General features: G+C 38.0%; 1 protein-coding gene across 2 annotated transcripts in view; it reads right to left on the reverse strand.

Annotated features, from left to right (window-relative positions):
- LOC150097153 (NPC intracellular cholesterol transporter 2-like) overlaps positions 1–16304 on the reverse strand; it is a 54992-nt gene extending 38688 nt beyond the window's left edge. Inside the window, exons 1-3 of one of the 2 annotated variants that reach the window (XM_090407112.1) lie at positions 15993–16304; positions 6774–6878; positions 5212–5387 (exon numbers count right to left, since the gene is read on the reverse strand). In XM_090407112.1, coding sequence (XP_090263238.1) covers positions 5212–5387; positions 6774–6878; positions 15993–16068 — 357 coding nt within the window. In that variant the 5' untranslated portion in view covers positions 16069–16304. The remainder of the gene's footprint in view (positions 1–5211; positions 5388–6773; positions 6879–15992) is intronic. The other variant, XM_090407113.1, reaches the window with a different exon arrangement.
- Positions 16305–28000: the final 11696 nt, after the last annotated feature.

Here is a 28000-nt window from a genome sequence, read left to right on the forward strand (position 1 = left end):
GATTTTAATGGAAGTTCGAAATGATAAGATTTACTTGAGGTGGAATATAAAGATGCTTAAGGGAAAATCCCTATACCATTCCATGGGAAATTGTTGAGGAACAAGTGCCGAAATGTTTTAAAATTCATACGACCCGAGATTTTTGTACTGCGCATTATAGGAAACTATATGGCGAAAGAAGAGAGGGAAACACAAAACAAAAAATCCCCACAGTACTGAACTTCGACACCTCTTTCACAGTATACGCGCAATGTGATATGCCGTTCGACTGCATGCTGATTAATAGAAGCGCACGTGTAGCGTCTACGCCATTACATTGAGCTGCAGCAATGGTACTGATGTTGGAAGGAAATACTTTTATCATTGAGCATTATTTTCGTTCATACGCAGTTGGTAAAGCAATGGTCCAAGCCTACGAGATGTTTGTGAGCAGTTGATGAACTAAAGGAAAAAATAACACGATATGTCCAGTAGATGTCCCAACCCTCGTTCTCCAAGATGACAGAGAACCTTCACATTCGCTTCGAAACCTATCTTGAAAGACAAGGTGCCCATTTCGAACGCGTAATCTACCGTCGTTAATGCTTTATTCGATCAAGATTCCACGAATAGTTGTGGATGTACATATCATCAGGTATAAACATATATTTCTTTCTTGATAAACCCATTTATTCCATAACATATCGTTGTAGTTATTCAGTACTCCCCCCCCCCCTGCTGTACTGTATAACTGAATAAAAGACTAAGAAGTTGAAGGGAAAGTGGTGACAATCCCACTTTTGGCCGAATGTGGTACAGAGACCAGTTCAATACTGGAGTCTGATTTGACAGTTCTATTTCTAAGGATCATCAGAAGAGGATATTCATTGAAACTTAAGAAGGGGCCATTCTTAAACTTTTAAAAATTTAAGAAATGAAAGAACTGGGAAAGTTTCTTGTGTTGTGGGAGTATTTGAAATGTGAATTTTTAGATTGAAACGAGCCATTGTTAAAACAAAGGTTTAGAAATACCAACATAATTTTATTAATTTTGAGTACTGAATCTTTTTTTTAAAATCTATTCAATATGAGAAAGTAGAAAATATTTAATAAGATACTCAGTGTTTCCTAATTGTCCGGCATCTACTCTACACTGTAATAATAACAACAACAACAATAAACCAAGATCTCAGTTGCTCACTTCATTTTTCTCCAAAATCATGTAGATGGGCAAACTAGTGTCATCGCCTGCAGGTTAAATAGTGACTAGCAATCATTCTCGATCTACAGCTAATCTACCCACCACCACCCATTTGTGGAAAAATGGCTGTAAGCACTCTTGACTCTTCTAACGTATTTGATCGAATCTGGCACAGAGGTCTTTACGCCGAACTACTTTCTCCTGCTTCTTACCATTTGAAATGGTTCTGGTTTCCCCTGATGGTCTTCTCTAGATTTCCCAATATTGCTGGCGTACCCAGAGCTCCATACTTTGAGCCTCTTCCTCCGGAATTAAAAGACTAACTGAATTGATCCTATTCACAGCCTCGGAGATGGCACTCTTCGGAATCATGTGAGGAATCTTAAGCTCAAAGTCATTCGAACTCAATTATCTGAACTAATGTCTCAAAACTTATTTACTTGGTGTTTTCCAGTTTGAGGAACAAAATCTTTTCCACTTCAAATGTTCATTCAAACAGAATTTGTTCTTATTTCTCGCGAGATATCTTCCCTTTTTCCTTTACTTTTGAGATTCAAGTAGATGAAGCAAAATGGCCAAGATCCAGCGTAAAATGGTTTATTGCAGTTTGCAGCAATACTTTAGAAGAGGATCAAATCAGAATTAACAATACATCAACTTTGGAATAACGTTCACAACTGGTATGAAATACAATCCTACTGACCAGTATATTTGGTTCATTCTATTATTGTATGCATTGATTTGTAGTGGTCAAGAGAAAGTTCTAACAATTATGACGTAGCAAAGAACACGTGTCCGCTAGCCTTTGATTAAAGACCTCATTAATCATGAAAGGATTTGCGAGACTGCTATACACGGATTTAGTTTCTTAAGCTGTCTCCAATGGACATGATGATTTACAAGGTGTAAAAGCCAAGGTTGTCATGCTAACTAGGTAGAGAAGTTGGTATCGGAATAACAAGTGACCTATATTGAAAAGCCTGTTTTAAATCAAGTCTCTCTCTCTCTCTTGCAGACCCATAGACAGTGAAAGTGTAACAATAACGAACATTTTCTTTACACAATCGAAATAAGAAAGTGGTGCTTGACGCAAAATCTAAGTTCAAAGCCATTTAAGATTCAGATATTACAAAATCAGACCATCTTGGTCCAGTCCGAAAAGAAAGTACCAAAATAGTCTGATTTTATAAACAGATCGACTTTCTTGCAAACTTAACCGTTAACTAATGCCAAATGGCAGAACTGGATTTGTATCTGGAACGTTTCATGCCAGTCCGCGAGATGAGAAATTCTGCTAATTACGAGAACAGTAAACAAGTTATTGTAAAACTGCACTTTTCGTTCTTGCAAAAGACGAACGCAATCAAGGCGTGATTAATTTTAGTAAGAACCTAAACTCGTCTGAATGGTTCGTACGTAGCTATTCAGCAGACACTTTAGATTTAAAGGACAACTTTCGTTGTCAATTGCTATGATAATCACGGTCATAATTACAGATTTTACTAGCAGGAAGATCCTACTAAATGCAGATGACAATCAGAACATGTTTTCAAAGCTTCACCTCAGCTGCTAACAATGGAATGTCTTGGTTATTTTACTCTTTGGCGTAATGCCAGACAGATTACAAGCAATTATAGAATGGTAGCATTGTTAGATCTCTGCTATGAGACGTTACGAGAATGTAATGTAATGTCTCGGCATTTACGTGGTTTCCATAGCAATGAGTGCCCAAATCATTTTTTTTCAATACCGCTAACTCGACTCGATCTTCGATTGCCATATCGCGGTTTCGCTTGTATTTACGGTGTTTTTATTTTGCATATTATTGTACTACCCACAAGTAGACATTTTAGAATTGGAGCCAGCTTCTGCGTATAAAAAGGGCCAAGACGAGCGAGTGTCCTCATGTCAGACATAATTATAACCTGTCAACTGAAGGACAGCGACAATACTGGCAAGTAAATCTTGAATGAAAACGTGATAATGAAAATTGAGCGACCAGCAACATACATAGAGGATCCCTTAAGCCAAAAAGTCCCTATAAGCTTAGCACCTTGTCCAGGAAAAGCTTAAGCTTGCGAGATACAGAAGTCATAAACGTACAAGAAGTAGAAATGAAATTTGCTTCAAAAGACTGGTTTCATTCATTCGACTTAAGGATGTAAAGGTGATTGCTAGTAACTAGACTCCTTCAGAAATAGTTCTGAAAAGAATCAACTGCAAGTTCTACAGAAGAGGGTGACCATCCTAATATCCAACACCCATATTGGTGGATTTTTTTATTAATATGGAAGTAGTTCCCGTTATGGTCCTAATTAAGGTTTAAGTGGATTCATCAAGTCATTTGACTCCTATTGTCCACTCCCAACGAAGACCCCTGTATGTTGTTTCATACAAATTGGAATATTTAGGAATCATCCAATGTGGAGCATCATTCAAGTTTTTGAATGAGATTGTGAAAGTCCATAAAGATCTACAAAGATCCAGGCGAGACACTGACAGTAAGAATGCAATTAAATTAAATTGCCCAAGTACAGTTAAGGTAATGAGCACATAGACCAAGTGTTCCGTATTTTTCCATAATCAAAGTTGAACCTAGAACCGTTTGTTTTGTGTATACCTTATAGTTTGCAGACGAGGCACTAACGGCTGAGATGGTGTCTTAAATGTATATTCTGGACGATTTGAGGACTGAAACATACTGCTATCTGCAAGACCAATTGAAGATCTTGGGACTGGAACGAAAATATAAATGGTTCCACAAATTTCATGATTCCAAATACGAAATTCCACTGAAAATCACACAAGACTAATTCACAGGTGGACTTAATTATAAGACTTAATTACATGCTTAATCTTAATTAATTAGCATCAGCTATTTCATGAAACTTAAGGGTTTTCCAAATACGTAGAATGAAAAATGCTTCTAACAAGTTTAACAAACTTGTACGAAACAAGTAGATCAGCAATATCGCGTCGTTAGAAGAGTACGTGTGTTGTTTAACAATTCATTAAAATATCAGAGAGTTGTTCTTGTTTTCATGACCTTTAGATCGTATCTGAAGGAGAAAAAAAGTGGGCGAATTCAAGAAATACTATCAGCAAAAACATAGTGAAAGTCAGATTATACATGATCTTTTAAGAAGGGCCATTTTTAATCCGGTTACGTTAAGTTATTTAGTTTCCTCCCTCTAAATGGTGTATTGTTACCAAGTCTTTTGCTGACAAGGTTAAGGGTTCTGAGTGGTGTGCTATTCGATTTAGTTATGTTCCCGGGAGTTCTGGTTTCCTCTCCCATCTAGATAGACGTGAAGAAATATTATGGAATACTTTTAAAACTATTAATTATGTTTCTCAATCACAAGTCATTCAGGTGATATCGCATTGTGATCAACAATTAAAGGTTTTTGACTATAAAAAGTGGATTGGTTGGTTTCTTATGGCAAGTAGAATATCTTCACGACAACTGGAATTTTACTCTAAAGTTTCCTGCTTTGTCTACGAATCATTTAGAGAGTCTACTGAAGTGTGCTTTCGCAATGTCGATATGCGAGAAGCATGCAAGTGCTTCACGCACTGTGGGAACTCGATAAATGTTGACTTTGTGCAAACAATTAATGGTTACAGAGCGAATAGAGTACTCGCTCTCTAAACAGGTTCAAATCTCAGAAAAGACTACTACTACATTACTAATCAGAGAAATAGTTGAATATTGGGAAATCCAGTTAGCTTTGTATGCAAAAATTCATCTAGAAAAAAGTGTCGCCAGCGGAGGAGATATAGTCAAGGAACAAGAAAAGAATACTAATATGAAAGCGTACAGTGATGGTATTTCCCCCCCCCCCTCAATGTATGGTATCATTTACAATTAGAATTTTCTTTAAGCTGAATCAAAGTAAAATTTTATAAAATTAAATATAGATGAAGAAAAATTCAGCTACAACATTTTTAAAGATAGGATAACCTCATTGTAAAAATCCTAAGCCGATTTAATGTAAAAATAATAATAAAAAAAACTTAGAATTACTTACCGGTGGAAAGAATGGACGGATATCCAATTTTATCTTCATTGTCGCTGGCTCACCTTCCTTCAGAGGGCATGGAAGTTCCAGTTCTTCACAGTTTAGTGGTTTAAGCCCGGGAAAAGGCAAACGCACTTGAAATAATTCTGACGAAACACGGACTTTTGGCTGATTGTAATTCTTCTCTGATAAGAAAAAGAAAGGAAATTAATTTGCCAGATTTCTTTACACATACAGAGATGGAAGGCACCACCCACTTATTTGTCAACTCAGGTCTTACTCTACTCAGTGTGCAAAAAGATTAATTCCTTAGTTGTTTCTTCTATTCGGATTGTCTTACCTTATAAACTAAGGCGATTTAAGATTGTAACATAATTCGCATCTGCATTCTAAAAGAAAGTTTTCGAATAGAAAAAAGGTCTCACAAAAATCGAAAGTTAGTCTTTGCTTCCCTAAAACAACATTTCGATAAATTCTGGGTTTAGTTCATTGTTGCTTTTTCTCTAGAAGATGTATCAAATCAATCATTGAACTATGCACGTTTTTGCATGGGTTGTAGTTAGAAAACTTGCTACCAATTTGTTGAATAAAAGAACGGGTTTGCATTAAAAGGCTTCGATAATACCCGATAGTTAGCCCCCATAATACGAATGTAGTCTCATTCTCTTATTTTGAGTCGATATTCTGAAAATAACCTCTTGGAATTCACTGTCTTAATGTTCGCGAAACATTCAGAAACATGTTCTGAATACCAAATGCTCAAGCATATCAAATTTAAGGGGATGCATGATGAAGTTTAAGGCCATTGCATAAGTCAGTCTCCTAAACAGGATTTCTGGAGAACATCGCCGCAGTTTAGCTCTTGCAGTGATCAAAGTTACCTTCAAGATCAGGCATTTCGGTTCCGCTCAATACAATGGCATTCATCTGGAATTCTGGTCCAGATTAATTCCGATTTCCTTTTGCACATCTGCGTTGTGTACTAGTTCATATCTTAGCATGGACTGGAGATTACCAGTACATGCCAGACATTTAATAATAGTGATACGTCAAGAGAAATTCCGCGAGATATGCACTAGTACACAACCAAGTTGCGAAAGACGTGGAACACGTAAGGTCCTAAATTAATATAGGAGTCGTAATATTGTGGATCCGAAAACATCGAAGAGCACGTATTGCGTCTCAAAAATTACTTTTCTGAACAGCGAGAAAATTCCAGATTTGTTGAAAGATTGTGCGTATGCAGCTAAAACCTTCTGAAGCAATTTCACTGATTTATTACTAAGATTAAATGAATTTGCGTAACTTTTCCTTCGTTTGCAGGAAGTACGTAAGAGGGCGTGACTCAAGATGAGCCGTGAATGTAAATTAGTTTGAGCTTCGTGTGTGTGTTAAGAAAGTTCTCTTTCAACATATGACAACGCAATCAGAATATTACCGACTTGTTTACAGTCACATAAGTTAAGATCAACTACGTAAACGAATGGATACTCACCGTATGTCACAAATGAGAGATATGATTGAGATTATAAACGATCTTGTTTCATCTAAATACTTTTAGGAATGCTTACCTGGTATGAAGTCAGCTTCAATGATAACAGTTGAGCCTCTCGGTACAGAACATGGTTCTGAAGGACAGGGGATTACCCGAACTTCTGTGAGGGTGGCTTTAGATCCTGCAAGAATAAAAGAAATTCTCTTTCTTAACTTCTGAAGGTTAGACTTTTTTGGAAAAGAAGGTTTTTTTTTTTTTTACAGATATTGAAATTATTGAAACTAACTGTCAGTTTTAATACAAGATTTTGAAATCACTGGTAGGACGTAGCCGTCACAATTTAGTTTGTAGAATTAAGTTAGTACGGATATTAATACTGAGAAGATTATTTCACGTTCGTCGGAATAAATCGAATGTGACTGAATACTTAGCCATGCTTTTATTCTACAAGAGTGAAACTCATTCTTTTGCTAAGAAAATCTTTTTCCCAAAGGTCGAATTTAAATTGGCGGAGGCTTTAACATGCTTAAGTCTTGCAACTATCAAAAGGGACTGTAAGTTCGTTTTTGCCATGAGTGCCGTTTATTTCAATTGGTTTCCTAGACTAAGTGTAGGAAGAAGGTAGGGTTTCTCTCTGCCTGAGGCCATTTTTGTAATCCAGACCGTAGAATTATCCGCACAATATACCTGTTAGAGATAGTAACACAGGGTGATAGCTGTGTGGCTATTCTCACTTTAGAAATGAAGTCAGGTCAGCCATTGAATGGAAATATTGGTGCAGACGCCTCTCGTCCAGGCTAAACTTTATGAATGTTAATTTTGGGGGAAACTAGCGTTAAAACATAAACGTGTAAAAAACAAGTTTCAGTTCTACAAAGCAATCCGGAAGCCCTACTGTAGGGGAACAACTTTTTTAAGCCACTTAAGGTTTCTGAATAAGCAACGCAATGGTTGATTTTTCGTCATCTTGTGAGACTATCACCTAAAGAGTCGGAAGGAATCACGACATAGTAACGCTTTCAAACTCATCATTTGGTTGGGAGTAAAAGACTTTCTACTCAGCCAAGAAACTCCACATATTACGTTGAAGTTTGTTCAGCGCTTGTCGAATTAGTTGATTTTTAAGCTATCTGGTTGTTGCGATTCGTGTCGCAGTTTTCAGAAGAACTGTACATATTGACACTCTCATAAGCTGATTGGATAAACATAACTAAACATTACTTTATTAGACGAGATCCTACACGAATAACTTCAAAGACATCTTAAAAAGAACGGTCCTTAAAGTGATTGAACAGTCTTACAAATCTGATGGTCTGATTTAAAATCAACTTTGTGACGCATCCCTCTCCATTTAGGAAAATGGGCCGTTTACGAAGACTCACGTGGTTGCAGTTTTCTATGTAAATCAGACTGATAGGCATTCAAGAGTTCTGTTTTTTTTTTTTTTGTGTGTATTTCCCGCATGATAATTGGTAAAAGACGTAACTTAAGTGACAGGGCACGGTATAATTGTTGGTGCCAGTATTTCACAAACTCTCTACTCTTCTGAGCTTTTCACGCGCAGTGTTTAGGGTGCACTAGGAGTAGTAATATAACCACGCAATTTTAAGCCAACGGCAGTCCAGCGTACGGGAACAGATCATTTTTAATTTATTTCATATGATGATGATACAACCCTCTTGAGCCTATTTTAAGGGAAGGTACGGCACTATCTCAATTCCGCCTAAGTTTATACTGGCGCGGGGCCGTCATAGCTGACGAATTAGGCCTATGGCTGGGTCCTAAGTATTCCTCAATGTAATATGTGTGTGTTCATGGGCCGGTTTGCCTGCCCTGGGGGACGAAAAACCCGAGTTTTCGGGTGAAAAAACCCCTCCCGCCGTATGAGTCAGGCTAACTCACCTTCTGTCGAAAGAGACCAGATTAAAGGTTTCTCATGTCACGGACGGGAATCGAACCCAATTCGAACCCAAGCTACAGAAGATGAATAGGTCATTAATTCATGAAGTTAGAAGAATGGCAAGAACTGTGAAACGCGGCAGCATGGCCACAGTCAGTCAAATTACAGCAACAGTGGTGGTTAAAACATCTCGAAGCACATAGTTCGTCGTACCTTTTCATGAAAGGGGTACAGGAGCAGACGACCATACAGACTGCTGTCAGTTAAGAACAGGAGGATGTAGCTTCCTTGGGCACGTGATCACCAACAGTGGAAAGGTGACCGCTGGAAAAATGTCGCTTGGCCTCACGAGTTCCAGTTTGTATTGTATTATACTGATGGCACAACCAGAATATGGCGGCAACAACATGAGGCCATGGGCCCTTCCTGCCAAATAAGAACCACTGAGGCTGATGTGGCAGGGGTGTAATGGTGTAGGGAATGCTTTTTTAGCACACGTTAGTTCCCCTGATACCAGTTGAAACACCTACTGACTGCCACAGTATCTTCAGATAGTCCTGTCATGTTCGCCCAATCATGGCTGTAGTTTACCCATTGTCAAATGGGTCACAATGCGCGTTGATGTGCTTCAAGGAACATGATAGCGAATTTCCTTTACTTCAGTGGTCAACTCAGTACCCAGACATCAATAGAGCATCTTTGGATGAGGGGGAAGGAGCAGTTTGCAGCAGCAACACGCCACCATTCAATCTGCAGCAACTGGGCGATACCGATATGAGAGCGTAGGCAAACTTCCGAACGTTTTGGACGTTTAGTTGAATCAATGCCACATGGAATACAGGCCGTCCTAAAGGGATACTATTAGTTAATAGATGCCGTTTCTAATAAAGTGGCCAGTAAGTGTAGATGTGAATAGTAGCGTCATAGAAATACGATAACATTAAGCGATCTTCTGTAAAAAAATACGGAAGATTCCTTAATCTTATGAGATTTCCATGAACTTGTCATGGACTTCATATTTTTTAAACACCAATTAAGGTTACATAAATGGTATGACGGGGATGTGCCCTATTCTTGCCATCTATAACAGTGTTGCTAGAAATGAACTCAACTACCGATGAAAGGTTAGGACCTGCCTAAATTCAGTTTCTAAATTTGCTGTAACGAGTTCTGCTTGCTCTTTTAAATAATGAAAGAGTTAAGAGTTTATTTTATTTATTTTTTTTTAAACAGCAGTGATTATGATTAACTTGGAATTACGAAATTTGGAAGGCCCGGCCCATTAATAAAATCAGTACTGTAGATTCTTTTCCGCAGATTCTTAGTTGAGGATGACGAACGTTTGTCATTGAGAAAATCGAATGTGACACACGAATCTCAATTAATAGAATACAGTGAGCTTAATTCATAAATAGTATTTGTGTATTTATACAAGTGTTGCGTTTAAGTTTATTGCATGAAAGTATTGTGAGGTGACTCGATTAAGGAGATACTTTAACACGACCGATTCTGTTATTTTAGTGCTTTACTGGTACACTCGACAGCAACGACTGTTTGCGAAATGTGGGGTCACGTTCGATTCCCGTTAAAGTACAGGGCGGTATACCAGAGCTCCAAATTTTGGAAAGAAGAGGCATGTGACGAAGCCTTACACAATGTCACCGTAATAGATTCACTTCTATATTTAGAAAAATCGTATCTGCATTCCATGAAACAGATCTCGATCAAATTAGATATTCTCTCCAGTAGTTCAGACCTTTTACGACGAGTGTTTTGAAAAATTAAATTCAGTTCGGAATACTAATTTAAAGATGCGAATAACGATCTCATTTTGAACTTTACGATTAAAAGTTTTTCATGAGTTCAGTCATAATTTGATAATTAGTTGGACTAAGTTATTTCTACTGAATGTTTAGATGAACGTAACCGAATTCAGTTTCCTGATTTGTTAACATTAGATTCATAACAACCGAGTTACATGATTTCATATGGAGCTTCTTTTCTGAAATGTTGGGCTTCTTTTCGCTTGTTCAGAGAAAATAGGAAGCTTGAAGATATTTCAGGCATCAGCAACAATTGGCAAGATAGCTGCAGACTTTTCAGGAGCTATTCTCACCAGATTAGATTCCGTGGCGAATCTATCTTCCCTATTTGGCGGAGATACTCAAGAAAATACGATCATTTTCACTTATATACTTTTTCATGTATGAACGATAGTTGTTCTTTCTAGCTAGTGCAAATTTAATACCACGAAGTAAATGGTTGTGCTGCATGGTGATGAACAGCGTTCTAAATGTTAATCATGGGCAGAAAAGCGAGAAATCATAAGTTATGACTTACGTACATCCGGGAGAGTTGAAATAAAACATACAAATGGAATGCATGACATTGAACAGATGTGTTAAGATTATGGTAAAGAAAAGGAAAGGGGTTAAGACTAATTCCTAAGGAAGGGTGGCAAGTATTTCAAAACAACAACATCACAAAACTGCCTGTTGTGATGAAGTTTAGATCAAGAGGACTGATACTGATTACTAATACACTAATTGTATCAGTAATCCATTTTGATATCGAATTGCAGCTGTAGTGGAAGCATATTAAAGACAGCTATTTTATGTTTCGTATTATCAGAGACATGAAGTAAAAAATGTAAAAAGAAGATAGGCGATGAAAATTGATGGCAGTGGCAGATAAAATAAGGAAAGAGCTTGGGAACTCGAAAAGTCTGTAAATTCTCTTTGCGATTTGAACACGGATTGAAGATCAGTAAGGATATATAAAATGAAGCGATCAAAGATGACCAAAAAGATGGAGAGAAGGGGTTGAAATATTTAACTTTTTCAGGAAGTTTGTCAGGAAGAAAAACTGGGAAGGTAGTGAGAGAAAAACTTGATCCACTTGAATCTAATAGGTCTGTTAGAATTATTGAGTTGTTTGTGTGTTAAAGAAAGCTCTAATCCTGACAAAGCTTGGTGAGATGGAATCTTAAATGCAGTTCTCGATGCAAGTGTGGTTTATATACTGCTGAATTTATCGGATAAGTCGTCTGATATTTTTTTTATCAAGGTGAGTACACTTACAATCAGGGCTCTTTTAGAAATCATTGCAATATATGAGAATTGCTTTTCATGTATTAATCTTTCGGCATCTTAATTTGCGATGAATATTTAGCGAAGGTGTGTAGTTTAGTGGAAGTGACGTTTGCATCCCGAGGATAGACTTCAGTTCAAATATAGTCGCCGACTGGAGGAATTTTTTCTAAACTTTTGTTCGACCAGTTCCCCCGATCTCTGTAACGGGCAAGCAGGTTTCTTCTCCCAGAAACCCAGGAGAAGAAACCCGGGATTTTCGTCTCAGAAACCCAAGAAAATCAACTGTAGAACCCACATTATTTCAGACAGTAACATATCCTGCTAGGATCAAGTACCAAGAGATGGTAGTACTTGTTCGCCCATCTCTTCATCAGTTGCCGCTTGGAGATTGAACTGCCCACTCAAACTCAATCTCCAAAAGCTAGAGAGGAGGAGGATTCGCCTACTAAGGAAATAAATGCGTTAGCTGATTATTATTTCTTGTGATACTGAAATGACAGAGACACATACCAGCAATTGCAAACAATAAACGAAAGCAAGTTTCAAAGGGGGATGCGTCCACTCTTGGAAACGCCGTTCCATGAACCGATTACGAGACAATACGTAAACTCAATCTAATTTCCCTTTTTCCCATAAGCTATAGTGTTATTTTCAAACATTAAGTTTATTTAAAATGCATTCACAGTTTTGAACATTAATTTCCATTTCAGTCAGCCTATCTGGTCATGTTAGGCTTATTACTTTTATTTGTTCCAATTTTGGATTTCAAGTGTAGATGAAGACCATAATGGGAATGGTGTTCATTTAGTTTGTTTTGAGCAATTTTTGTGTATTATCGGAAGAGTAAGTTCCGATAATTTCTATCAATATCTCAGTGAACGCGTACTGCAGAAAGAAAATTATAATTCCGATCTAGCTGAGATATTATTTTAGCCAAGTATTGCTCTAGCTATCAGCACTGTATTAAAATACTTGAAATAATCAGCGCACCAACTAATACAAATAAAAAGCCTGCCTGATTGGCCGAGTGGTTAGCGTATGCTCTCCAGCCAAAAGGCTGCGGGTTCGAATCCCGCCGTGGGCATGGTTGTGTGTGTGATTGTCTGCGATAATACTAGTGGGGATGGTAATAGTTGGTGTAGATCAACGTTTCTGAAACTTTTCCTACGACGGAACACTTCACAAATCCAAAAATTTTTACAGAACACCTTGGTTATTTTGTAATGTATTAATTGATAATTTAGCTGATTTTATGAATAATTAAACATGAACATCATTAAATTAATTTGTGCTGATTTTCATCGACATATCCCATTCTGATCACCAAAAATTTATAATATTACTATAAGTATTTACGAGTGAATGCAGACTTTTTCTCCTGTGTGCTGGTAGTTTTCCCCTCCTTTTGTACATTCTGGAGATCGCTATGCAGGCTGGTAGTGGATGACTCACTGTCTGTTGCGTCATAAACACGCTCAATAAGAGATTTCTTAATATCAAAATTAAAGTCCCTTGTCTCTTATTCATACTAAAATTTAAATCTGCAGGCCTATTACTTTTAAAAAATCACGGCACTACGGTTTTCTAAACTTTCGCCTACAATACGAACTTGCGAAGTAAGTATTCTATTACTAGATTTGAGAACCGGGTACAGACTACATTGATCTTCAATTTTAGTGGAAAAAATTTCTTTATACTTTTCTGCTGATTGGTCACTAACATTTGCAACACAGATGTTATTTCTTTCAGTTTTGAGAACAAAGGATACGCCGCCCATTGTTGTAATCGGCTTGCAGGCAAGTTTTATGACCGGCCATAAACAGCGGTATTCCCTTTCCCAAATGTTGCAAGGTTTCGATGTGTGAAAATTAACAATAATTCATGAATGCTTCCACGTTTAAAAATACACGGCTTGGTCACTAACATTTGCTACATAGATGTTATTAGGTGTTCTGGGTCTGAGCTTTTTGACATATTCACGAATATTATTCTCCTCAGAATATTTTCACTATAAAATATTTATTCATGAAAAATGCTTAGAAAATTAAAACGACAAATTCCAGGAGAACTTCTCACGGAACACTTATTCACCTTCCGCGGAACATAGTTTGGAAAACCTTGGTGTAGATGATGAGGTTTGCTGACGCTGGTGGATTGAGTGGTGGAGACGGAGAGTTGTAGTGGGTTCCCTCCCTCGATGAGTCTTTAGACTCCTTGGAGGTGTCGGGTATAATAATAATAATTTTGCGCTTATCTAAAAAGTCTTCCCTTGAATTATTTTTAAATGCAAAAATTCTATAGTAAAACCGAAAGAACGATGCTCTTTAGTGCAATTTCTGTTAAAGATCGTAAGGCATTCTCATTTAAGAAGGCTTACAAATTAAGCATTTCGGTTCAACATTGAACTGACATTGAGCTCAACTTGAGTGGTGGATGAAAAAAAAAATAGTATAAGAGCGGACAATACAGAAACATGCATCCTATTCATCCAGTCAGTTCGGGTAAGATCGGATGAACTGCCGTACCCCTTTGAGATTTAAGATATATTCTGTCTCCTCCCTCCCCTAGAAATATCCGGATTTTTGTAATGGAGCCATTTTAAGTTTCGTAAATATTCATGTTGCTGAAATTAGAGCCTATGATATCAGTGGCTAAGCAGCGACTTTTCTGCCCGTGCCTGACAGTTGTCCATTAGGTTGTTTGCACGAATTTATTTGAATTAAATTTTCGAAATAAAAACAAAAGTTCTTGAAGCATTGTTAGTGCACAAACGCTTGAAATAAAATAGACAATTTCAGTCCCCCAAGCCTTCCTATAACCCTTTGTTTTCAGTTCACGAACAGATGCTCGCGTCGAAGGATTATTTCAAGTCAATTCAATACTACCTACTTCAGGCAGGTAACACCATATCGCTGTTCTAAGCGAGGGTCTGTCAAAACTCGAAACATGAGAATCCCTGTTTACAACTTGCGTTTGTCTTCTATTCTGCCCGACTTCGATTTATTCGCCATATCGCAAAAATTGATATTTAAAATTGAATGCAACTCACTTAAATATTGACGAATGATTTAGATGAACATTTGATTATAAGATACCAGTTTTAGCTAGCAAAATGTTGCTCTAGTAGTGCTTTATAATCGTTCTTAAAACTGATATTAAAATCTGCGCAGATATTACACCTAAAATGTCAAGTTTTCAGCGAGATTGCGTCAAGGAAAGTCTTTTAAAACTGAACGCCAAAATAAGTTCTTTCATTGCAGGCTTCTCGTTGATACCATTCAGTCACAAAAGATAATACGAAGAAACCAAGTCACAGTAATGCTACGTCTGTTCTGAAAGCAACACTTTTGGAAAATTAATTACTGCCGAGACCCTTCCAGATTACGCATTGCGTGATAGATTAAAGAATCTGTCATCCTCATATGGTTTCTTATGTGCATAGTCAGAAATTTCTCTCTCTCTCTCTGAATACAGAAACACTCTCATTTTGAAAGGACAGAATTATCAGAATTAAGGACTTAGGTTCCGATACAAGAATATATCCATCAGAAAATCCCAATTGTCTTTTGCAATGAAACGAATGTGCTACTGTTCTAACATGTTGGTGTTATACCTAAAACTAGTTCACAGTCCGCCGTCTAGACGGGTATCCTTCGCTCATTGGACGCTACGAGTCATTGCTAGCCTTCCATCGATTTCAACAGAGCGGCTTCCTTTGATTAGCAATAGTGCACCAGTTGGGAAAGACAACGTTAGCCCACTGGTTACTTCATAGCCAGAGAAAGAGGCTATCGCTGTGTGCAAAAACGGATATACATCACCCTGTGGAAAGAGGCATACACCACCAATGAAGACGTACTGAAAGGAGTGGAAAATATTCCGATTAACAACATCGCGCAATAGTAACAAGCTGTCCCTTGTCGATGTCATTGAGAGTTTAACTTATGAAATGAGGTATGCATCACTGACATGCTATCTCTTCGGTACAAAGAGCGCTAACTGACAGGCAGGTCGGTTTTATTTATTTAAATATAGTTTTTTATCCTTTTCTCGGTACTTATAAAAAAATAGGATGCTGTCGTAAATTTAACAAGAGTACTACAATAGTTCATGAGTACAAGTGACATGAGCAACTTCTTTATATACTACTGTTTGTCTCCAGAGATTTATAAATATTAATACAGTTCTAAACGTGCCTAAGATGATTGAGAGCATCTTATATAGCATTACAAGGTCAAGTTCGGCAGCCAGCAATACCGTTTTTAGTAGAAATAAAATCAAAGCAAAACTGTTTCCTACTTACCACAATTTTCGTACTTGATCGGCTCCGCGGATACACACGAGCACAAGAAAATCGCTGCAACAACCGGTAACATCATCCTGATGAGCACACAGAAGGAGGAGATACTCAACAATTTCAGCCTCTCTGGGGGGATTCGCAAGTCTTTTATATTACACGTGACGCGTCCTTGGATTTGTTACGTAACTAAAGGCGTGCTACTTCCTGTACTCTTTTTACCTGTCGAAAAGAAAGATCAAGCGAATCTGACAGCTAATAGGGAATGCATAATCGACCCTTGTTTAGCAGGAGAGAGAGAGAGAGAGAGAGAGGGAAAAATGCTGTTTCCTAACATAAAGCGAACCATTGCTTTGAAGTTGACTAGTTCATTAGTGGTTCATAGGAAAGTTGAAAAACTGGCGAAACAAGGAAAACGCACTTTGAAAGCAAGTTACGGTGCAGGAACTCGTTTCAAAAGTGAATAAAGGACGCAAGGTACACTGGGATAAGTGGTTTTGATGAGAGAACATGAAATAATTAAAATTAATCAGAACGAGGTCTGTAAAGGCAAACTCTTTCACTGACGTCTGTAGTCGTTTACGACGTGCTTGACTGTTTCTTATGGGGGTTGTTTATAGTTTGTGTTGTAACAGGGTGTATTGCAAACTATGAAGAATGAAATGCGGTTTTTTTGCTTTCCACTTTGGTCACAATTGAGAGAATACAAATTATCTTTCTTAACGTTAGCATAAACACGCTACATCTACTCTATCTTCTTCGTTTGTAAAACACATCTACGAAATCCTATCACAAACTTCATAAAATGTTACTTAAATATAAAGAGCCAATAGGCTTAATTTCGGCGATATAAACATTATTGAAATTAAGGGGATATTAAATCCCACATTGTTTTAAAACCGAATAAGAAACTCAAAGATTGGAATCAGAGAGCTTCATGCCGAATATAGTATAATAAACTATAAAAAAGTATCGGCGACTACTAGCGTGAGATAATGCAAGTAGTCCAAGTACGTAGTACACTTTAGGGCGCAGATGACTTTAGCGAGTGGGATATTAGATGTCTTCCCGATTATCTTAGCGCTCTGCATGCCAGGCCGATTACTGCTGAAGAAATAAAAGCAGCCTCCAAAACAATGAAGGCAAGAAAATCCCCCGGCTTAGACGGATTGGGGATTGAGTTTTATCGAGCTATCTGGGAAGTCGCTTTACTGATATTAGTAAAAATATTTAACGATTTCCTCACTTCGGGAATTATCCTCGAGGATTTCGTTAAAAGTTACACAGTTTTAATTCCAAAAAAAAAAAGACCGCTGGCGACCGATCTCCCTCACAAACTTGGATTATAAACTCTTCGCCAAAATTATCTGTACCCGCATCAAATGCGGTATAGAAAAAGTAATAACGTGCTCTCAAGTTTACGGAGTCCCGGGCGGATCGATTGAACTAAATCTCTTTCTCATAAGATATCTAATCTGTCTTTGCAGAAACAAAAGCTGTCCTTTGGCACTTCTCTCAACAGATCTGGAAAAGGCGTCCGATAGCGTCAGGTACACGTACTTGCAAGACATCCTTCAAAAAATAGGGGTGGGATCTGGGCTTCGGCGCGTAATCAAAAACATGTACGCAGAAGGCTCTACCGAAATATCTATTAACGGGTTCCTCTCGAATCCAATTCTTATAAAAAAAAGGGGTAAGGCAGGGTTGCCAGCTAAGCCCTCTCCGTTTTTCATTAGCGCTGGAACCCCTTATCCGGAAGATAATACCCCGCAATTAGAGGAATCCCGTTACCCCCAGTCTCCAGACAGAGCAAAATTGTAGCATATGCCGATGATGTAGTGGCTACGCGCAGAGACTCTGAGTCCGTCCACATCTATTTCGGCATTTTGCAAAAATTCAGTATAATCAGTGGTTTCCGTGTAAACCCCCCCCCAAAAAACTAAAATTAAAAATTTTGGAGATTTCCATAATACGTGCCTTCCCTATGGTTTAACACCGCAAACTCAGTCTCTTACATTACTTGGCGTTCCATTCCCCGCGACTCCAGTACTGCCCGTCTCAAAACTACTGGAGGCTGCGCCGAAAAACTAAAACCTTTTAAACCCAACTATTTCTCACTTTACGAAAGAGCAATATCAAAACCATTATTACGCCAATGTACATGCATACAATTAATATTACTGATGTTAAGAGAATTGAAGAAAATCAGCTTTACAAACCATTCATAGAATTTTTCTGGAATAATAGAAAACGCGAAGTCAGGAAAGACTATCCAAAATTAAAAAGCAGCAGTCAAAGGGGAGTCTTACTTCCCAGTTTAAAATGTTTATTTTACGCAAATACTCTTAAAACCATACGGAAGGCTTTAAAGTCTAACCATATTTCAGGCAACTTAATTAAATACTTCCTAGGATATTTCCTTCCCTACTTCGGGATCACGGGTCATGCTGGCCCCTGCGCGAGGTTGTGCCTAAATGGTATAATTCACTTAGTAAACACATCAAAAATTTTAAAACAGAGGGAACAGATATATTAAAATTAAAATCGCAAGCAGTATACTGGGAATTTTTCCAGCTTTAAAAATGTGATAAGCCAAATTTAGATATAAATATGGAAATCCTATTCCAAAACATTAGGAATAGCCGGGGCCAGCCGTTTCACAGGGATTTAGCATGGCGAATAGCCTACGGACAACTCCCTGTGAAACTGATCAAGTCCCGCTATAGACCAAGTCTGTGCGACCCCTTCTGTGACGTCTGCCAGAGCGTTGAAACGGTAGAACACTTCTTTTACTTTTGTCCCTCCGCCCAACGTGTCTGGCAAAGACTAAGTACAGTGTTGGGAATCCCGATGCTGACACTGGAGGAGGTCGTACATCTTCAATTTCCCCCTCCGGTCAGAAAAATCCAAAAATTCATACTTTTTCTGATCAACGTGATCAAGTATCACATCTGGAAAGTGCGGAAAAAGTCCCAGATACGGGACGAAAGCGTAATCTACGCAAGAGTCGTAAGCGGACTCTATTTCTCTCTGCCAAAGTTTCTAGCCCAAGAAAGGCATCCCCTGGGAGATTACAAATTTGCAAAGAAATGGTGCAAACCACCCATAATATGTTTCCTTATACAGAGGCGAATAAAACCCTGTCTCTTCCTATAAGGTAATCCACAGGTCTTACAGTTCAACAAACAGGAGGAGGGGGGGGGGGGGTCGGCCTGAGAACCCGAGCAGCTAAGGATTACGTCGAGACGGTGCTGCTCCTCGTGAGCTGCATCACTCGGGCCAGGTTCTTCCCCCAAATCTCCGTTCTCAGGTTTTTTTCTCCCCTCAGTCGCCCTTCAAAACAATGGATCTCTTTAATTCGCACTAAGCTAATCAGTTAAGTTCCAGAATGCAATCCTATACAATTTAAGTTTAAAATGTTTTCAGTTTTTCTTTCTTGTAGGAACAGGAGACATCTACAGACACCTGGTTTAATTTAATTTAAGTCTTTTTTTTATATAGAGCAATAGGTGTTAGGAGATGACATCTTCAGACACCTGGTTAAATCTAGATTAAGTTACTGGGTAAAGTAAAGTACGTTTAAAATTTTTTCCAGAACAGGTGAGAAGAGATAACATGTACGGACCGTCTAGCCACAACCTCTTGGTTACATAGCTAAACAGGTTGACTGAGGCCGCTTTATTATCTCTTACTATCATACTCTACCTTTCGTTCTCTTCTCCTCGTACTACCTGCTGCCCCTCAGCACTCTTTATACTCCAAAGGCCGATGATGAGAGACATGAACTCCCATTCTTACTCACTGATGAGACCTCAATAAAGGTTGAAACCCGTCTGGGTAGTGACCTCCCACCATGATATAATAACAGCATACATTTCCTAGGAAATGTGTTTTTCATTATGAAAATATCAAGAATAGCGATCAGAACTTTACCACCTTTGCTGCGAGTTGCCCGAGTTTGTACTACGTACTTGGACTACTTGCATTAGCTCACGCTAGTAGTCGCCGATACTTTTATAGTTTATTATACTATATTCGGCATGGAACTATCTGATTCCAATCTTTGAGTTTCTTATTCGGTTTTAAAACAATGTGGGATTTAATATCCCCTTAATTTAAACAATCTTCATAGAATAGTTTCTCTCTTTATAGAGAGTTCGAATTTGAAGCCATCTCTCTTTCTCTCCAATTAAAACGCTAAGACAGTTGTGTGATTAATTTTCTACAGCCTCCCTAGCTCATTCGGTATAGAAGAAGCTCTTTGGATAGGGCTTTTTCTTTGGAATCGAACCCAGGTTCGGAAAGACCCGGGTTCGATTCCCATCCACGAAGTGAGAAACCTTTATCTGGTCTCTTTCGACGAAAGGCGAGCTAGCCGGTCTCATACGGAGGTAGAAAGTTTTCTAACGCGGAAACTCGGGTTTTTCGTCCCTCAGAATAGGTAAATATATACACTCGAATCTACAGTCATAAAATATTTAATCCCTGATCAGGAGGGCTCAACCAGTCTTGAGAACGGATTATTTTTAATTCGTTCTCAAGACTGGTTGAGATAATAAATATTTTTCTGTTTATATTTAAAATATTTTTAAATGTTTTAAATCCCTGAATATCCTGTGATTTTAATACGAAAAATCCCAAAATTTTGTAAGAAAATTCTTTTGTGACGTGATATCATTTTAAGACAAAGTTGTAGAGTGAATCACTTTCTACAATCCTCGTCTCATTTCGAAACATGTCACATATTTAAGGATGGCCCTTAATCCTCAGCAGAGAGGTGACAATCTTCAATCATCAACTGAAGTAGAGGATTCGAAGCAGTTTTGATAGCCGTATTTCTGAACAGGACATTTGTTTTATCATTCCAAAAAATTGATGGTATTTAAGGCGAGAATGGGGATTTAAATATTTTTTTTTCGGTTTTCATTATTAATCTGTATGCATTACTGTCATAAACGATTTATCCACAATATATCTTTCAGTGTATTTTTAAAAATAAATGTTAAAACTTTAATTTTGTATCTCAAAGTATGTTGTATTGAGGTGACGTGCAATGTGATGTCATAGGAGAGAACAAGGTGGTTGATTCTATCAATTGATGTTTTTTTTTGTTTATTCCCATTATTATTATTATTATTATTATTATTATTATTATTATTATTATTATTATTATACATTAACGACCTTATATACGCTGCAATGTCAGAACACAAAATACTGACAGCAAAACATTTATGTCACTATGCAGCCTTGCTAAAACATTATTTCGATGCCAACTACAGGACAATCAGAAATACATACCGTATAACAAGACCTCAGACTACTAATTATATCACATATAAATACAATAATCACTACGGAAAGGCCACGCGAAACTTCTACATCCCAGACATGATAAACAAATTACCTTTTGAATACAGAAACCTTACAAACTACAATTGCCTGAAAAGAGCTCTAAGGACATAATACGTACAAGAAACACGCACCCAAAATACCATACAAACTTAATGAAACACAATATATTCGCTCAGGCTTCCAGTTCAGCGACGCATCAATACATTCCAAGTTATCGTATGTGTGTGTGTGTGTGTGTGCGGAGCGTGCGCGAATTTGATTTCCACTGCAGTGGAAATCAAACCTATTAAACATAGGTTTAATTTCGCAACTTCCCAACACAGCAAACAAACCAATAAATAATAACTAACTGGTGTCATTCTCAGATAAGCTTACAAATAAGCTTCCAGGATGAAAGCTGAGAAATTACATCTCATCCAAGATAATATATATATATATATATATATATATATATATATGTAGAAAGTTTTTTACCTTGGGTATATATTATGTTAAAGATACCAAGCAATTTTATAAGCTAGGTTTTTTAATCCTTTTTCCCAAGTAAGCAAACAGACAAGTAAGTCAAGTTTGCGGCTGCACGTAGTGCAACACTCGGCAACTCGATGTAAAGGTGGAGTAAGCTCTGATCACTTTCCTTAGAATTTTCCCCTTAATAGAATTTTCCCCTCTGGCTCGCACTGACGAGACCTCATAAAGGTCGAAACCGGTCTGGGTAGAGACCATTCCCTTAATGCATAGCATCATACATTTCCGTAAGGAAATGTGCCCTGCATTAAGGGGAAAATTCTAAGGAAAGTGTTCAGAGCTTACTCCACCTTTGCAACGAGTTGCCTAGTGTTGCACTACGTGCAGCCGTAAACTTGACTTACTTGTCTGTTTGCTTACTTGGGAAAAAGGATTAAAAAACCTAGCTTATAAAATTGCTCGGTATCTTTAACATATATATATATATATATATAACACCATATATATATATATATATATATATATGGTGTTATATATATATTATATATATAATATATATATAACAAATTAATAATATATTATATATATTATTAATATATATAACAAATTAATAATATATTATATATATTATTAGGATAACTAGGTTATCCTAATATATATATATTAGGATAACCAATTTATTTTATAAACTTGGTTATTTTAACTCCTAATCCCAAGTATCTTTATTTCAGGCGCAAACTTAATTGTTTGCATACTTGGGATTAGGAGTTAAAATAACCAAGTTTATAAAATAACTTGGTTATCCTAATATACAATATCCCCAAGGTAAAAAAATTATTACATATATATATCTTTAACGTGAACACCAGGTGAACAAATTGAGTTATAACATCCCTGATTGTTCAATACTGGCGTTCACGAGAACTCGCAAACACGCATGCAACGAACAACAACAACAAAAAAAAAAATATATATATATATATATATATATATATATCTTTAACGTGAACACCAGGTGAACAAATTGAGTTATAACATCCCTGATAGCCATACTGCAGTTGTTCAATACTTGCGTTCACGAGAACTCGCAAGCACGCATGCAACGAACAAAAGCGCGTTAGATAGAACAACTTAAAAAATACGTTTTTGTGTCAATTATGTGACGCATTTTTTGCCTGTAATTCTCAGTTTTTTGTAACTTCAATTTTTATTGTTATGTTCTACATTTAGTGGATACCTGAAAAAGGCTGTAAAAGGCTGAAACTAGTTGTATCATTCTCATTAAAACTTAATATTTTATCTTGGTTTAAAGTCATTAAATATTTATTCTTTAAAAAAAAAAATATATATATATATATATTATTATTATTATTATACTAGTGATGGTAGTCGGCGATAGATGGTGTTGGTGTAGTCGCGATCAGTTGGTGGATTGTGAGTGGTGGAGATAAAGTTGTAGAGTAAATGCCCTCCCTCGATGAGTGTCTTTGGACTCCCTGGAGGTGACATATAATAATAATAATAATTATTATTATTATTAGTTCTCCCACACGAGAGGTCTCGCGAAGCTAAGACGAAATTAATCTGTTAACGTGTTCATTTATTTATTTATTTAATCGTATGGAGTTCTCTCCTTTTTCTCCCCCGTCCCTATTGAGACAAGTTGAGCCCCCTCATGGGGGTTAAGTATTTATGGCTGTAGATTCGTGTGGTTCACGTGGCCGGTTTGCCTGCTTGCGGGATGAAAACCCCCAGATAAACTGGGGGGAAAAACACTGCTGTCCACGCCCCAGACCGGCTAACTTGACTATGGCTGAGGAAGATCCTAAAGCTCCTCACGTCGGTGACGGGAATCGAACCTAAGACACTCCTTCCAAAGGCATATGGTTGCGAAGCGCAAAGCCACTAGGCTAACCGCGCGGACAATATGTTCATTGAAGAAAGGAGACTGTTCTGAAGAACAAAGAAAGAGTTAGTCACAAGAATGGTATTCTTTGGTTGGTCACCAAAGGAAGAGTACAAGAATGTTGGTCACTAGCTTCCCGTCTTCGTACATGATTAGAGGGAACAAAGAATGGTTACGAACAGTTCAATGGACCAGAGACAATTCAAATACCTGTAAAAAGACACAATACAGAAAAGCAGTGCGAATGAATCAGTGAGAAAGAGGTTTATCGGTTAAACGAATAGATAAAATCAATAAATCTAAGGGAGGGTTTTGATGCAAGAACACAAATGTCAGAACTGTATTCTATGATCTGACTGGTTTGGAATTTGTAAAGTGTTACGAGTTGTGAAAAAGAAGGAAATGAGGAAGAGATGTATTGTTTAGAAAATAGGATCGCCTAGATTTTTGGCCGCCAAACAGGTACTGTACATCATAGTTAGTGAGCGGGATGTTATTAAGTGAGGGGGAGTAGAGCATGTCTTTCATCCAGTAATTAAGAGCGATTTCTATTTTGGTAGCATTGAAATTCACGAGATTAACCTCACCCCATTGGAAAATGACAAGAACTCGTTGTTTAAGGCTTGGTTAGAGAGGATCTCAAAGCGCTTGAGTCATCTGAGTACAACAAGGTTTCGTAAATGAAGAAGAGGAGTGGAGTGTGCGGTCATCAACAAAAATGTGAATAGAAGTGGACGTCTGTGAGAGAAGATCATTGATAAGTAGGTGAGAGGAGATCCCCTGCTTTCATGGACAAATCACATGAGAGGAACTGTCCACGTGACATGCAATGAAACACCAGAGAGGAAGTTGGCAGTGGGATCACAAAGGGTGGGAAGAGACAAAAGATAGTAGCTTGGTAAGGAGGCTGCGATGCCAAATGCGTTTATAATATTTTTATTTTTATCATCATCATCAATGGCTCTAAGAGGCACTTAAGAGTGACGTGATATCATTCTAAGGAAGGTCCTGTTACAGTTATGAAATCCAAGTACCCCCCCCCCGATTTCGTAACCGTACTGTAAAAAAAACACTCATTTTCTTTTCCTTTTCTCAGGGCCACAAATAATCGTGACGTCATTTAGTAATGATGCAACCAGTGAAAGTGATTAGGTGACGAGATACCACAGTATTATTAACATCACCTCCATGCTCTCAGTTAAAATAATCCCTGATCCAAATCATTATTTACCTTTTTTTTTTTTTCAGGTGAATCCTACCTCCAGTTGAAACTTATCGTTCAATAGTGTGGTTGTGGTTTTATTCATGTTAGTTAAACAAGACAGCAAATCGATAGTCGAATACGCCTCTTGAATAACTGCTACATTTTTCATATTTATGGCTGCACGTATTCAGTCTAGTAACTACCAAGCGAAGGAAAATACACTATCTGATCAAAAGTATCCGGACATCCTCCACTGTAATTCGTAAACTGACATCTAGATGTCACTAAGACCTCACTTACCGGTATAAAAGGAGGCACGGAGCTGTGTGTGTTGTTCAGCTGTCAAAGACATTTCAACCTTCCTCAAGTTGCCCAAGTCAACAGCTGTTGACGTGATTGTGAAGTGGAAACGAGAAGGCACACCCACAACAAAACCACGGTTGGATAGGCCATGCTTAATGACAAACAGAGACCATCGAGAGTTCAAGAAGGTGGGTCGTAGAAATCGCGAGACATCGAGTGAAACAATCGCCCTGAAGTTCCGCAGTGCTACTAACTGTCCAGCCATCACCATCACTGTGCGTCGACAGTTAAGAAGAATGGGGGGTTCCATAGCCGAGCAGCTGCCCAAAAACCGAATTTCTCCTGTGAACGCTAAGCGCCGCCTGCAACGATGTAAAGACCGACGCCACTGGACAGTGGACAACTGCAAACGTGTGATTTGGAGTGACGAATCACGCTTTGCCATGTGGCAGTCCGATGAGAGGGTCAGGGTGTGGAGAATGCCTGAGAAACGATTCCTGCAAAGAGTGTGTAGTGCCAAGTGAAATTTGAAGGAGGTGGCGTTACACTGTGGGGGTCTTTATCAAGGGCACAAGGAAGTTTTGATCCGTTGCGTACTGTCTACGATAGAAGATCAATTCGGTGATGACTATTGTCTCTATCAGCATCAAAATGCTACCTGCCATAAAGGCGGGCCTGGTTAGCCGAGTGGTTAGCGTATCTCCTCTCCAGCCAAAAGGGTGCGGGTTCGAATCCAGCCGTGGGCATGGATGTTTGTGATTGGCTGTGAAAATACTACTGCTGGTGGTCGGCGGTAGATGACGTTGGTGTGGATGATGAAATTGGTTGGTGGTAGGGTAGAGATGGAGAATTGTAGAGCAGGTTCCCTCCCTCGATGAGTCCAAAGACTCATCGAGGAAGGGAACGTAATAATAATAAAGCAAGGTCTGTGAGGGAATGGTTTGTGGACAACAACGTTCCAGAAATGGACTGGCCTGCGCAGAACCCTGATCTGAATCCCATAGAACACCTTTGGGATGAATTAGAACGCCGATTTCGCTCCTAACCCCAACGACCCACATCGCGAATTGCTCTGGCTACAGCTCTTCAGGAAGAATGGGCTGCCATTCCTCAAAGTGTGTCACAGAAAAAGTCTGATTACAGTTTCGAGTAGGTTTCCGGATACTTTTGCTCAGATAGTGTATAATAATAAAACATTACGGTTATCTTCTGACTTACTTTCGCTCCCATTGTATTTCTTGCGTTTGCTTTAGTTTTATTTTTTTTCTTCTATTAACTACTTTCATTTTAACTTACAAAAAAAAGAGAGGAAAATATTAGTAAAAATAATCAGGAAATTACCGATGGATTTAGCATGCGAAGTGTCTATTAAAATTCTACGGCGTGTCCTTAGGTTCAAGTGTCAGTAATGAGGAAAATCTATCTTGGCTTGCTGATATTCTGATTTTAATCATAAGGAATACGCGCGAGATGCTTTATGTTCGAAAAATATGCGGACACCGGAATATTTCGCAAACCTCAAAGTTTTTTTGGCAGTTATATGCTGCCCATTTCCTGGATGCACTTTTCTATAAATGTTGATAACCAGAAAAATGACAAACTGTTTTGACTTATTCCTTCGCAAAATAGCAATCATTTCTTGTAGCGAAGATGGAGGGTCTCACCCTCAACCAATATTCAGACTCTTTATCGAAATGTGTTCAGTCAGTATCAGCGATGCCCTTTCGTTGGAACGAGTTGGGTTAGAAAACAATCTAGGACACGAAAAATCTTTAAACGGTCCTTTTCTATAGGAAATATTTCGTTTTTTCATCCCATTTGCTCTCTCGCACATTGGCAGGAGAACAACGCAATTCATCGCAAAATTTACTGCCTTCATAAGGCTTAGCCGCTCTGGCAGATCTCCGCTTATTGTGATCACATGTTTTCGAGAAAACACGTGACCCCAGTTTTGCAATATGACACGGTGTTGATACATATCTGAATCGTTTGTATAAAGTCACAAGCTACGCAGCTGTTCAAAAAGTAAATTAAAAAAAAGTTTCGTGTTCACTAGCCATTCACTACGACAACAGGTTTCGCCATAGTTAACACGTAGTGAGATACGCGCTTGTGAATAGCATGATCAAGGCTTTTGCCATCTTTGAAACATCAGTCTAATTTGAAAAGTGAAGATTGCAATTCATCACTTCATACTCCAGCTTTTCATTATAAATTTATTAGTGTTATCAATGTTACTGTAATCTATGCATTATTGTCAAAATAATGACCTATTTTTGAAACATGTGTTCAATAAAATGAATTTCTCTGAAATAGCCAGGTTTCTTGTATCTATTTTTAAATAATTGCATTAGTATTTTGTTTTTTGCTTTTTTATATTCATATAAAAGTGTGTATCAATAGTTTGTAATTTAAACTATAGTTGGGGGAAGTGAAAAGCTGTGCATTAAAAATACACAAGAAAGCGTTCAAGTGGGGGGAAAAACACATGACCCCGACATGGTCTAGCTAGAATATTATTCACTTTAAAAGAGAAACATCATAGCGTAAATCCTGAATTTGATTTTAAGTTCAAAATAACGTTATCTCCACACAAGATAATTCATTCAGTGTAAATATCTTAACCTAAAAGCTTTCAAAAAGAATGTTTACAAGTCACGTGGTTCTCTCCCCATTGGAGAGAAATACATGTGACCTAACTGTAGACAATCCAACCGATACGAAAACAGTCATCACGTGTACATGACGACACACGTTGACCTCAGATCGGGGGAGGAT

This window comes from Typopeltis vanoorti, chromosome 17, assembly GCF_054136105.1.
Source record: "Typopeltis vanoorti isolate ZY-2024b chromosome 17, IOZ_Tvanoo_1.0, whole genome shotgun sequence".
Lineage (NCBI taxonomy): Eukaryota > Metazoa > Arthropoda > Arachnida > Uropygi > Thelyphonidae > Typopeltis > Typopeltis vanoorti.